Raw genomic sequence first — 14,041 nt, 5'->3', positions numbered from 1 at the left:
ATTTCCAGACAAAAGTCACTCTCCCAGAGTTGAGACTGTTTGAGTCTGAGATGTTAATCTCAATAATGGAGAGTGTGGTTCAACACTTTCTGGCAATTGATGCCCAAAGCCCCTGGGCTGGAAGAGAGGGGACATCTAGTGTATATGGGAGGAAATAGAATATCGAGGTGCCTTCAGTTCCCCCAACAGGAGGGGGAAAGAATCATTACAGGAAGGAATGCATTTTTCCTTGGTGGAAGAGTTTGGAAGTTCAGGTCAAAGTCAGAATATTAGAGCAGCTGTTCATATATCACCTAACACAATTTCCTCATGTTATAAGTTTTATAAATGGGGAGGCCAACCTAGTAAGCTTATATGACATAGCTCAGTTTGTATTAGAGCAAGGCTAAGAACTAGTTTCATGATTGGAGTAGAAAGGGCAGCTAAATGTGAGGATAAGGAACAGGCCTGGGATTTCCCTGGCAGTTCAGTGGTTAAGAATGCACACTTCAAAGCAGGGGGCATGGGTTTAATCCCTGGTCAGGGAACTAAGATCCTACAAGTCACATGGCATGGCCAAAAGAAAAAAAAAAAAAGAATCAGGCCATTCATTCATGGTGATATCTCCCAGCTCCTAGTCCAGTTCCTGACAAGTAGCAGATGCTTCATAAACATTGGTCACAGAACTCACCAGCTGACTGACTTGACTGAATGAATGTATGAGTGATATATTTCTACCTGTGTTCCCAGGGAACACTGTCCATTTCAGACTGAGGACTACTATTTCACTGGAGATAGTAGAGGGTTTACTCTACTTGCCAAGAGACACTTGACAGAGTAACAGTTTTCTTCCTCTGAGTATTGCTTCCTCTTCGTTGATGAGGACAGGGTAAATGTCAGTCTTCACAGGATGTGTGTGGTCTAGCATGAGAGAGAACTGGCATTTCCTTTGCTGTCATCGTAGATGACAGTGTTAAGAGAGCAGTGATTGGTAGTCAAATGCCTGCTGTGCTGGGCCAGCAGTCTGGAGAGTGGCCACTGCTCCTGTGACTTGGGAGGAGAGACAGTTCCAGGAAATACTCAGTTCGATTGGAGAATTGAAACGGCACCTAAACAGAGCCATTGTTTGACTTTCTTCTTCAGAATCCATGTTTTCACATCTTTTTGATTGTGTCCTGCTCATGCTGCTGCTGCTTACAAGTAAGTCTGGATTTTTGCAGTTGGATAGTACAAGATAAAGATGCAAGGATGATCATTGTAATAAGCAAAAGCTTGGAAGAAACCTAAATATCCACCAGCAGAAGGTGGGTAAAGAAATTGTGATATATCCATGATACAAATAGCAAAGCTGATGAAACATAATGATATGAGATGTCTTTAAATCATAATGTTAATTGAAGAAAGAAAGGAGCAGAAAAATGGATACATTGGACTTGTTTTTGTGTGTGTCACAGGGCAGTGGGAATACATGAATGCTTCTCTGGGAAAGGGAGCTGGGAAATGGAAAAGAGCAGGGTATGGGAGAGTTGTCATATGCTTTTTATACTGCTTTTATAATATGTGTGTATATTTTTATACTGCTTTTTAATATGCGTGTATATTAGTGTGTAGTTAATATAAATTTTAAACTTCAGAACAGCCATACATTAACTTCTTATTCAGCCAAGGGTTTTTATTCATTATGTGACTGGTCCTTCATTAAAAAAATAGGAGAGAGAGTTTTGTGTCAGGATAACTGCCCTGAGTTTGTGAATAGACGACTAGCCTAAATGGGTGAGCTCTTTTCCTGGCTGACAGTGACTCACTGCTGATTATCTGTTTCCATCAGCAGTGCCCTTCAATGTTCACAGGACCAGGCCATGATTCTCTCCTTGGGCACTGGTTCTCAAAGTGAGGTTCTAAGATGAGCCATATTCTGAGCGTGTCCTGGGAACTTGTTAGAAATATAATTCTTGGGCCCCACCCAAGAACTATTGAATGGGGAACTCTAGCAGTTGAGCTCAGCTCTCTCTGTTTGAACAAGGCTTTCTGGTGATTCTGGTGCCCCTTGAGTCTGAGAATCATTGCTATAGTGAACTGTTCTCCAAGCAGGACAGCAGCAGTGGTTTCCTCTTTATTCTGCAAAGCACTGCTTGCAGTTTTCTTGAAGTGGAACAACCTCTCTCACTGCTCTCTTTCCCTCTTTATGCAGGTTCTTTGAAAGGGGCATATGTGTCTCAGGTGGGTCAGAATGCTGATCTGCCCTGCACCTACTCTCCAGCTACCACTGAGAATCTCGTGCCTGTGTGCTGGGGCAAGGGACCCTGCCCTGTGTTTGAATGTTACAGTTTGGTGCTCAGGACTGATGGAAGGAACGTGACCTATCAGACATCCAGCAGATACCTACTAAAGAGGGATTTGCACAAAGGAGACGTGACCTTAACCATCAAGAATGTGACTTTAGCTGACAGTGGGACCTATTGCTGCCGGATCCAATTCCCAGGTCTAATGAATGATCGAAAATCAAACCTGGAGTTGATCATCAAACCAGGTGAGTAGACTTTTGCATACCTCCTTTCTGAATGAGATTTGCCTGTGGATCATATTAAATACACTGACTGATCTCACCTTTGGTCTTCCCAATTACAGCCCTCCAGTTGGGACCCTAAGACCTAAAGTTTAACAGGTCCAACCGTGTTTAATTCCCTCCATCTATTTTGAACCTCATGGCCATAGAATGAAGGAAAGTGCTAGATCAGTGGTCTGAGTACCTGACTGGTCATTGGAATCACCTGGGGAGCCTTTTGACTCCCACAGATGCTTGGGCTCCAGCCCTGAACCAGGGAAATCAGCATTTCTGGAGGTGGATGGAGCCTGAGCATGGGAGTTTTACAAAGTCTACACCCAATGATTCTCCCCCATGTGCAGCCAAGATTGAGAACCACTGGATCTGCATGTGTGGGGAAGAGGGGGCACGTATGCTTTCATGTTTTAATGCTTATAGAGTGTGTACTTAGTGGTTGATGGAGCTAAGTTCAAATTTGACACTGCTTCTTACCAGCTATGTAATCTTGACAAGTTATTTAAACTCTGTGACCTCTTCCTCTATAAAATATAATATTACCTACCCTAGAGGCCACTGGGAGGATTTTATGAGATGTTTTGTGGAATGCATTTACTATGGCTGTAAGTTTTATTGTTAACAATTAGACTGTGATAATAATGATGTAACACACCTCTGTCAGACATTCTGAGTGTCATATACTCTCAACGAAGGTGTTCAGGTAGGTTTGGAAGTTTAGCATGTGTTTCTCTTCTATTGTTGTGTTTACAATTTTTTTTCTGTTGCCACTTTTCTGCTGTCAGAGAAGCCTCATCCTTACATTGGTTTCTGACTTTAGCCAAGGTCACCCCAGCTTGGACTCCATGGAGGGACATCACTACAGCCTTTCCAAGGATGCTCACCACAAAGGGACCGGTCTCAGGTAATTACACATGGTGTATAGGAGGAAACCTTTAGTTGGTTTCAGAGTTCAGAAGATTTAGAATATGGGGAAAATATGAGAAAATAGTTTGAGTGGAGGCACGAATATTTCTGTGCACCCAAGACAGTGACAGGTGTAAGGAAGGGGTGAAGGTAAATTTATGCTGGAAAAAAAGAGCCCCAGGCTAGGATTCTGAATTAGTCATGAGTATCCCTCTACCTGAGGAGAAGGCAATGGCACCCCACTCCAGTACTCTTGCCTGGAAAATCCCATGGACAGAGGAGCCTGGAATGCAGTCCATGGGGTTGCTGAGGGTCGGACATGACTGAGCGACTTCACTTTCTCTTTTCACTTTCATGCATTGGAGAAGGAAATGGCAACCAACTCCGGTGTTCTTGCCTGGAGAATCCCAGGGACGGGGGAGCCTGGTGGGCTGCTGTCTATGGGTTCACACAGAGTCAGACACGACTGAAGCCACTTAGCATAGCATAGCATACCCTCTACCTGAGCAAAAGCCTTTCACTTCTCCTGATAGCAGCTTCCTCTTCTGTCTGAGGAATGAGTTCAGAGACTTGGATTTCACCACCCAATAATTCCCAACTCCTGAAAAAGATTTTTGATGAGCTTCATATTTTGCCAAACAAGGGAAAAAAAGATTTCTACTATTGACATCCCCATGTTAAAAAAAAAAAAAAGAGGATACTCTTACATAAGTTTAATGAAAAACTCATTATGTTTCCTTATTATTTTCTGATTTACTCCTGTACTGATGATGTTTTGTCATGTATTGGCCCCAGTCCATGTTTGGGATAATTTGGATTAGGCTATTTCAAGAGTTCCTTCTAACTGGAATAAAGTCCATCATCTTCCTCAGATTCTGACCTCAGAAGGAGCAGCTAAAACCTTCAAGTAGTTCAACAAGTATTTTCCACAGTGCTCTAGAAAGAAGATAAGGTTGACAGAGCAGACCTCAAGTCACATTGATCAGGGAGGAGTTCTGGTCTCTCTAAACTCTCCAAAGCATAGTCTTTGATTCAGTAAAATGAGGTGGTTGTTGTTTAGTTGCTAAGTCATGTTTGCCTCTTTTGTGACCACATGGACTGTAGCCCATCAAGCTCCTATCCATGAGATTTCCCAAGCAAGAATACTAGAGTGGGCTGCTGTTTCCTTCTCCAGGGGATCTTCCAGACCCAGAAATTGAACTCGTATATTCTGAATTGGTAGGTGGATTCTTTACCACTGAGCAACCAGGAAAGCCCTAAAATTTAATAATAGGTAAATTCCAATCCTAATCTATTAAATCTCTCAGATTTAAATAAGGAAGTGTGTCTAAAGTGCTTAGCCCAGAGTCTGATCATGGTACATACTCAGTACATGTTAGTTATTGTCATTTTCAGTAAGATCTAGAGGCAGAATGAGGTTGCAGTTAAGTATTTGTTCAGTGATGGGCTTCCCAAGGTGACTCTGTGGGTAAAGAACCTGACTGAAATGCAGGAGACACAAGAGATGAAGGTTCAATCCCTGAGTCAGGAAGATCCCCTGGAAAAGGACATGGCAACCCGCTTCAGTATTCTTGCCTGGAGAATCCCATGGACATAGGAGCCTGGCAGGCTATGGTCCATACGGTTGCAAAGAGTTGGACATGACTGAAACAAGTGAGCACAGCACAGTGCTTCAGTGATAGAATGGGTTCTAATGTCAGCTTTTTGTGTTAGTTTTATAAACTCAGTTTTGTTGCTCAAACTCTGTGAGGCTCAATTTCCTTACCTCTATAATGAGGCTAATTTCCAGTGCCTGTGTCATAAGACTATTGTGAAGATTGATGTGATGACATATGTAAAGCACTAAGCATAATGCGTAATGCCCTGCCCAGACAAAGCACTCAAATATTAGTTATTTTAAATACTAATGTCAGTTCTCTAGAGGTTGAATCTTTTTATTGGTTCTTTAGTCACTGGGTACCAAGATCTCTCATGCAATTTGTAAGGAAGTTAAATATGGTGGAAACAGATGATCACCCACATAGTGAGCTAATCAAATCATACCAAGTGTTTATCATATGTCATTGTTATGTTTTAAAGAATTCCACGACTGTAGACCTTGAAGGGGATGGTGGGAGTCCCACTTACCCATCATGGGTTTCAGTGCTCTTTACAATGTCACGCCCCAGTGGACATTTGCTGTGTGACCACACACCTTCCCAGATAGAGAAATAGCTTCCTCACAAGGCAGTGCACGTTTTTTGAGGTGTCTGTACCATAACCAGAAGTGGCCTTCACTTCAGGTTTTACTTGTTTGTTCCTTCCCTTTAGGGCAACAGAATGGGGCCATCTTTTGTACCTGGGAATATAGGGAGAGTGCCTACAATCTCTGAGCTTTTCAAAGGCCTGAGAAAATACTTAAACAAAAAAAGGCAATGGCTCCAAACTACGGAAATAAAAGGAAAAGTTGAAATTAACTAGTATTTAATTAGTTAATTAATTAGTATTTAATGGTATGACTATAATACGTAACATTATACCAGTTAATTACCTGCAAGTCAGCTTGTGTGTAGTTGTACACACCGTTTCTTTAACGTGGAATGTGGGTACATACGCTTGCTATGAAGTGGAGAGGAGCCTTTACAAGTAAGAGTTCCAAGGGTCTTTGAGGTTCCTAAACCAGCTTTGAACATCGGACAAATGAAATCTCTCCTCCACCTGAAGAAAGCAGGACTGGATCACGGATGAATCCTTAGCTCTGGAAGTAGACTTGATTTGAATCTCGGGGTCTCCAGTTAATAGCTATGTGATCTTGGACAAAATACCTCTCTGAGACTTCTTCATTTGAAAAATGGGAAAATAATAGTACTTTGCACACAGTGACTACAGCCATGGAATTAAAAGATGCTTGGTTCTTCAAAGAAAAGCAATGGCAGCTCTAGACAGTGTATTAAAAAGCAGAGACATCACTTTGCTGACAAAGGTCCGTGTGGTCAAAATGGTTTTTCCAGTAGTCATGTATGGATGTGAGAGTTGGACCAGGCAGAAGGCTGAGCGCTGAAGAACTGATGCTTTCAAACTGTAGTGTTGGAGAAGACTCGAGAATCCTTTGGACAGCAAGGAAATCAAACCAGTCAATCCTAAAGGAAATCAACCCTGCATATTCATTGGAAAGACTGGTGCTGAAGCTGAAGTTCTAATATTTTTGCCACCTGAAGTGAAGAGCTGACTCACTGGAAAGACCCTGATGTTAGAAAATATCGAGGACAAGAGAAGGGGTTACAGAGGATGAGATGGTTGGATAGCATCACTTACTCAATGGACATGAGTTTGAGCAATCTCACAGAGATAGTAAAGGACGGGGAGCCTGACATGCTGTAGTTCATGGGGTTGCAGAGTCAGACATGACTTAGTGACTGAACAAGAACAATGGTGGTGAAGATGAAAAGATATTGTGCATGTAGAGTGCTAAGCACTCTGTCAGGCACATAAAACATGCTAGATGGTAAATATTAAGTTTGTATACTTTTAAGACCATCAACCTGCTCCGCCAGTCTTGGGTCCTCTAGGAAACACACTGTAACATCCTCCATCTGTCCCACCCATCTTGGTTGATGTCAATCTATGTGAAAATAAGCTGTGATAACCCAATAGGGCTTTAGTTGATTGATCATTTTCACTGTAAGATGAAGTTAAAAAAAAAAGTTAGAAGTCAGACAGTCTTATCATTTAAGCCAAGAAAAGTAATTGTATGGAAGCAGAAACTAGATTTACACTAGAAAATATTGTATGTGTAGTTTACTTAGTAGTTCCACCAGTGTGGTTTTAAAATTCCTTTTCGTAAAGGAGCAAAGGTAAATGGGAGATAACGTCTTTCCTTTTCTTAAAATATAAACAAACAAGACTTTAGGCTGCTGCTAAGTCACTTCAGTCGTGTCTGACTCTGTGCGACCCCATAGACGGCAGCCCACCAGACTCCCCTGTACCTAGGATTCTCCAGGCAAGAACACTGGAGTGGGTTGCCATTTCCTTCTCCAATGCATGAAAGTGAAAAGTGAAAGTGAAGTCGCTCAGTCGTGTCTGACCCTCAGCAACCCCATGGACTGCAGCCTTCCAGGCTCCTCCATCCATGGGATTTCCAGGCAGAGTACTGGAGTGGGGTGCCATTGCCTTCTCCAACTTCAGGCTGAGAATATGCTTTTATAATGTTAAAATCAGAGTCTGTATGCCAGGAGTTTAGCAATTAAAAGGCTTAGACTTTGAAGCTTCCAGAAAGTGATCATGGCATTTAGGAAGTTTCAGAGCCTCTGACTCAACCAGAAAAATGAGTTTGCATCCTTACTCTTCCCAAGGCTGACGATTTATTGGTTTGTAAAATGCATTGTTTATGAGATAAGGGCCTGGCCCATCTTGTTCACTGTTTCTGTCCTCTGTGCCTGGCATAGAGTGGGGATGTAATATATGTTCATTGAATGGATAGGCAGATAAATAAATAAATGCCTAAAAAGGAAAGAAAGTGATCTGGGATCTGGGCAGCATGATGAGCTTTAGTAATCACAGTGCTGAGGTGAGCATTGTTGGAGGCAGCATAGTTAAGTGTGTACTTAAGGCCACGCAGACCTAAATTGGAAGGCCATTTCTGTTATTCGCTAAGCTGTATGACCTTGGGTAAGTCATTTAGCTTCCTAATTCTCAGCTTCTTCGTCTGTGCAATGGGACAGATACTCCCTACTGTAAGATAGTTGTTTTGAGTGTTAAATGAGATATACTTCCTTGAAGAATTTAACACAATGCCTATTCATAGTAAATTATAGTTACAGTTATTATTATTTTCATTTTTAGGGAACAAAATACCCTCTCTCTTAATGTTAAACGGTTTTGAGAAAATCAACTTTCCTTACCTTTCAGAGTCTAATCATGCCACATCTTTATACATTCATTTGTTGATGGACATCTATACAATGGAATATTACTTAGTTATAAAAATGAAATAATGCCATTTGCAGCAACATGGGTGGACTTTGAGATTATCATACTAAGTGAAGTGAGCCAGACAGAGAAAGGCAAATGTCGTATCATATTGCATATATACATATGAATTTACCTACAAAACAGAAATAGACTCATAGACATAGGAAACAAACTGATGGCTACCAAAAGGGAAAAGGGTGAAGGAGGGATAAATTAGCAGTTCAGGATTAACATAGAAGAGGCATCCCAGTTGGCCCTGGTGGTAAAGAATCTACCTGCTAATGCATGAGATGCAAGAGATGGGGTCCAACCCCTGGATCAGGAAGATACCCTGGAGTAAGAAATGACAACCCACTCTGGTATTCTTGCCTGGAAAAGTTCCATGAACAGAGAAGCCTGGCAGGCTACAGTCCATGGGGTCTCAAAGAGTTGAACGTGACTGAGCGACTGAGCACACAGATATATACAATAGATAACCAACAAAGATCTACTGTATAGCACAGGGAACTATTACTCAGTAAGTTGTAATAACCTGTAAGGGAAAAGAATCTGAAAAAGACTATATATATTCTGAATCACTTTACTGTATACCTGAAACTAACACAACATTGTAAATCAACTATACGTCAATTAAAAAAATGAACAAATAAATATTGAAGAGCAGTCATGTGATCTAAAAAAGTCTAATTATAATGCCTGCTTGTGTATCGTCAATGCTGTTAGAATTTTGCAGACCGTTTTAGGTCCTATGGACACAACAAACTAACATATTCAAATATGTCTTCCCAGAAGAAGTCTCCATTTCATAGAACTAGGTAGTTCGGTTTGTTATCTGGGTGAAAAAACGTCATCCTAGAGTTGATTTGTAAGTGTTCAATAAATTCTGTTGGTTTCTCAGTTAATTATTGTAAAGAGTATGAAGTAGAATTAATTTCAAGTAGAATTATAGGCAGCTTAAAAAAAAAACACAACAAACCTCATATAAAAGAGCATTCCTAACTGTTTTGGCTATTTTTCTTCTTTGTGGTAGAGACACGGACACTGAAGACCCTCCATGATAAAAATCAGACAGTAAGTAACTGTGTGTGTGAACTCAGCTCGTGCTCAACTCAAAGAAAAAAAAGTATGGCTTTAGACTTCCTTCCTGTCCACTCTTTCCTTGGGGAAAAATACCTAATCTCCCTTGTCTTTGGGTTCCTTGACTATAACATGTGCTGATGACAATTGTAATTGCAGAGGCCTGTTGTAAGGATGGAGTGAGATGATGCATATAAAAGTGCCTGGCACATAGTAGGTGTGCCAAAAGGAAGACTCACTAGCATTTTGGTTCTTATCCTGAAATTTCACAACTGCATACCACTGTGGAGGGTTCAGACACCCTGCATCTCCTGAGAGTAGTGTTTTTCCTTGTTAACATTTCTACCACTAGTGAGAAAGATTGTTTGTTTGTTTAAATTTATTTATTTACTGACAAGACACCAGTTCAGGAATATTCTAAGGTAAGAACTTACATTTCTAACCAAAACAAAGCCGTATTTCAATCAACCACCATTTTAATGTCTCCCACCTTCTCAGAATGCAAGGGAAAACCACTAGAAAACAATCTGATAGCAGTGACTGGGAAATTGTTTGAGGACATACCCGGGAGTCTGCATTCATTTGACACAGTCTGACTCACTCTCAAGTATTTTGTGTTTGTCCTGCGGTCTTTGCAATCCAGGACTGCCTTTTAAATACCTCTTTGTGCCACACTGCTCAGGGCGCATTTGCACAGTGCACTTGCAGTAAATGTGGGTTGAATAAATGGAAGGACTTAATTGCTTAAATGTTGTTTTTGAAAGTGTTCACTGTTGCTCTTTTTAAAGGGGGAACATGAACTGAAAGTTTAGAAACAGGATGCAGAGCAATACAATAAAAGCTACCACTGATTGAACATTTACCTGTACCAGGCTCTGTGCCAAGCATTTTCTGGTTTTTTGTCACTTAATTTTCCTGATAACTTTACAAATGACTCTGCTCTTTGGTGACAGAACTGGGATTTGAACCCAAGACTGTCAGGCTGCAAATTCTAGCTTTTAAATCACTATCTTTCTGTGGGAAATTGGGGTTTCATGGTACAACACCAAATTTAGACCTCTCTGAAACTCCCTGGAAAACATGAGGGGAATCTTATATAAATAGGGTTCCACTTTAATGTTATTTTGTTGGGGAAATTGGGAGTCATTTACTAAGGCTACTTCTCCACCCATAGCACATGCAGCATATCTTATTCCTTGCTAAGTCCAAACTTGAGACCAATTCTTTTTCTTTTGGGGTGGTTTGAAGTTGTTGTCTGAAGGGAACAGAGTTGTCGAGTCATTTTCAGGTCCCCTGCCATTCCTGGGACACTGTGAAAGGGTTGTTCTCATGCATAAGTCATGAGATTAACCTGGGCAGACAATGGGTTTCTGGGCCATTTGCTGTAATTCTGTTTGCGGTTTCCATAGGAAATTATCCACACTGGCTATTGAGTTACAAGACATGGGTGCACCACCAGAACAGGCCTCTACATAGGAGCAGGAGTCTTTGCTGGGCTGGCTCTGATTCTCATCTCTGGTGGTCTAATTCTCAAATGTAAGTCATCTGATGGTGCTTCTCTCTCCTCTGATAAGGAAACTGTTAATATAGGAACCAACCCAAACCTAGACATTATAATTATTAGGTTATATTTATTAGAATCAATACTCTTTCAGTTCAGTTCAGTTCAGTTCAGTCCTCAGTCTGTCCAACTCTTTGCGACCCCATGAATCGCAGCACACCGGGCCTCCCTGTCCATCACCAACTCCCGTGTTCACTAGATTCACGTCCATCAAGTCAGTGATGCCATCCAGCCATCTCATCACTCTGTACGTCCCGCTTCTCCCTCCCACAATCCTATTCCGCAGTCAAGAGTCTTTCATCAATGATCAACTCTTCGCATGAGGTGGCCAAAGTACTGGAGTTTCAGCTTTAGCATCATTCCTTCCAAAGAAATCCCAGGGCTGATCTCCTTCAGAATGGACTGGTTGGATCTCCTTGCAGTCCAAGGACTGTCAAGAGTCTTCTCCAACACCACAGTTCAAAAGCATCAATCTTCGGCACTCAGCTTTCTTTCACAGTTCAATTCTCACATCTATACATGACCACTGGAAAAACCATAGCCTTGACTAGACGGACCTTTGTTGGCAAAGTAATGTCTCTGCTTTTCATATGCTAATCTAGAGATTGGACTAACTTTCCTTCCAAGGAATTACATCTTAGTCCTTCAAAATCACAGGATTAATAATAGCTTTTTTATTCAGTGCTTCGTGTAACAAGCATGTTTTTTATATTTATTATCGTCACCGATCTTATGAGGTAGGTAGACTGTTATCCCACATTTTTTTAACAGCAGAGGAGAGTAACAACTTAGAGACGGTAAACTTCAAGGTTTTCTCAAGATTTCAGAATCGGTAAGGTGCAAAGCTAGGATTCAGATTGCAGCAGGTATGATTTCTAGTAATCTATTTCTTATTTTTTAAAGAGCCATTAAATATTTTAAATTTCATGAGATTTAGCAATCACTTCGCTTCTATGCATTTTCTTATGTATTTTGATTCTTACGGTGGTTTCTTTAAAAGGGGCAGCAGTGTATCACTTAACAACTGATCATGGTCAAGGTTGCACGCAATTTGTTTTTCCTCCATTGTGGCACTCAGCAAACTTTTTACCTTCTACAGTTGCTTATAGTTTATTTAAAAAAATAAGTATAATTTGTATGTGAGTAGACATGTCTATGTAAATGTGTCCAACTTAATGAATTTTTGTAGATGATTTACTCAGGAAAGCCATCACCAACAATCAATGACCAGACCCTTCCTCACTCTGAAATGCTCACATACGTTTAAAATTTGTGATATATTCTTTCATCTTTGGGGCAGAGGGCAAGGCCTTATACATCGGTCTATTGTTTGTAGTAGCCTTTTCTTACTCATGCTGTAAACGATAGACTGTTGTGTAGCATTACAACCATTCCGAAATTTCCCAGGACTGAAGCGGGGTGGGGGTCCCGAATATCTGGTTTTCACGTGTAGCTAACATGGGACAGTCCAGGAGGGAAACTGGGATGAGCTCTGCTCATCTTGTTGGCTTAAAGCTTCCCATAGGTGCTTTTATAGTGCGTTAGATCGCCATATTACCCTGTGAAAAAGGGTACTAATAATTGGGTTCTCATTTACCAAGGTGGGAGGAGCCATTGTGATTGAAAAGCTTAAGTAAGCTTTTAACTCCCAACGTGACACTGTACGTTGATGAAGAAGGATTTGAAACCAGGGCTATCTCTGGCTTACCTTTTGTGTTACTTCATGCCCATTATGGTAATATGATACTTGTTCAGAAGGATAGAAGACTTAGCTCGACTACGTGTAGAATTTTCTTAGAGTACGTCGAAGTTGTATGCATCGCACGAGTAGTGGGAGACGCACGTAGGGAGCGTTTGGAGAATCTGACCACAATTGATGATGGAATCTCAGGCTGGATATAGGATGAATGATAACACCCAATCTCATTATTGTGTGATCTCTGACCAAGGCTGGATATTGGGACTATTATCGTAGTTTGGGTAAAAGAGTGTGGAAAGAGGTTGGTGAGGAGTAGGAGAAGTGCATGTTTTTGGGTACCACATATGATTACTGCCAAAATGGTAATGGGAGAGGAGTAAGGGGGGGGGCGGTTCAGGAGGGGAACACGTGTACCCGTGGCGTGAATTCATGTTGATGTTGGCAAAACCAATACAATATTGTAGAGTAATAGCCTCCATTAAATAAATAAATTTTATATATTATAAAAAAACATGACTAAGTAGAAGGAAGATGGGAAAGGTTGTGTACAATTTGCAGTCTTTTCTAGAAGCTGCAGAGAAATAACACAACGAGGGTAACAGGTTTTTATCATGACATCAAAGCCATAATTGGCACTCAGAAATGTGCAGCAAATCTTGTTTCTTCCCTAGTGCAGTGGTCTGAGTATGAGCATCACATATTCACGCTTCTCAAACCTCACTCCCTTCTCACTGCACACTAATGAAAGTATTAAAAGCCTGTTCAACTACTTTGGCATAGCATGATTCCTTTGAATTGCTTTCTCCAAAATCCATTCTTTCGCCATTCTATTTATGCTTTTTTTATAGTGTAAAAATAAAATCTAGTTCACACATTCTCTCCAGCCACTCCATTTTCTTCCTCGTCCTTCACCAGGCATATTATCCAGATGAGTTATTTCCTACTTTTCATTCCTCGTAGCTTTTCAAACACCCCCAGCCCATTTAGCTTCTACCCTGAATTGCCATGGAGTAGTTTTAGTTTCAAGCTCAGTGTATCTCCAATTTTTGATAAACCTGTATGATACCTCTGTTTCATTGCAGTACATCCATCTTTCAGTAATATTCAACTAAGTTGCCTGGGAATGGGGTGAAGACTCTACACTTGGTTTCCAGTCCCCCCATATCTCTCCCTTCTCCAGTTGCTCGCCTTGGGAATCGGTTCAACATCCACCCAGAGCTCTAGCCAAAAGCCAAGAGTCAGCCTTCATTTACTGTCTTCTGAACCTCACCACTAATCCATCCACAAGTGCTCGTGGTTCTGCATCCAC

General features: G+C 41.1%; 1 protein-coding gene across 1 annotated transcript; it reads left to right on the top strand.

The window, feature by feature from the left end:
* The first annotated feature begins 842 nt into the window (after positions 1-842).
* LOC112447526 (hepatitis A virus cellular receptor 2-like) lies at positions 843-9,613 on the top strand. Its single transcript, XM_024995382.2, has 4 exons — positions 843-1,179; positions 2,171-2,509; positions 3,360-3,443; positions 9,426-9,613. Exons 1-4 carry the CDS (start codon positions 1,128-1,130, stop codon positions 9,611-9,613), a joined length of 663 nt encoding a protein of 220 aa, XP_024851150.1. The 5' UTR covers positions 843-1,127.
* The last annotated feature ends 4,428 nt before the right edge of the window (positions 9,614-14,041 follow it).

Source organism: Bos taurus, chromosome 7 (assembly GCF_002263795.3).
Source record: "Bos taurus isolate L1 Dominette 01449 registration number 42190680 breed Hereford chromosome 7, ARS-UCD2.0, whole genome shotgun sequence".
Lineage (NCBI taxonomy): Eukaryota > Metazoa > Chordata > Mammalia > Artiodactyla > Bovidae > Bos > Bos taurus.
The sequence above is the reverse complement of the archived record's forward strand: the minus strand, read 5'-3'. Positions and strand labels throughout refer to the sequence as shown.

What these genes read in the sequence shown, in the direction of transcription:
- LOC112447526 (XM_024995382.2), top strand. Translation starts at nt 1,128, where the DNA reads ATGTTTTCACATCTTTTTGATTGTGTCCTGCTCATGCTGCTGCTGCTT. An exon ending in GGAGTTGATCATCAAACCAG is followed by an intron (nt 2,510 to 3,359) that starts GTGAGTAGACTT and finishes TTCTGACTTTAG; the next exon opens with CCAAGGTCACCCCAGCTTGG. An exon ending in CACAAAGGGACCGGTCTCAG is followed by an intron (nt 3,444 to 9,425) that starts GTAATTACACAT and finishes TCTTTGTGGTAG; the next exon opens with AGACACGGACACTGAAGACC.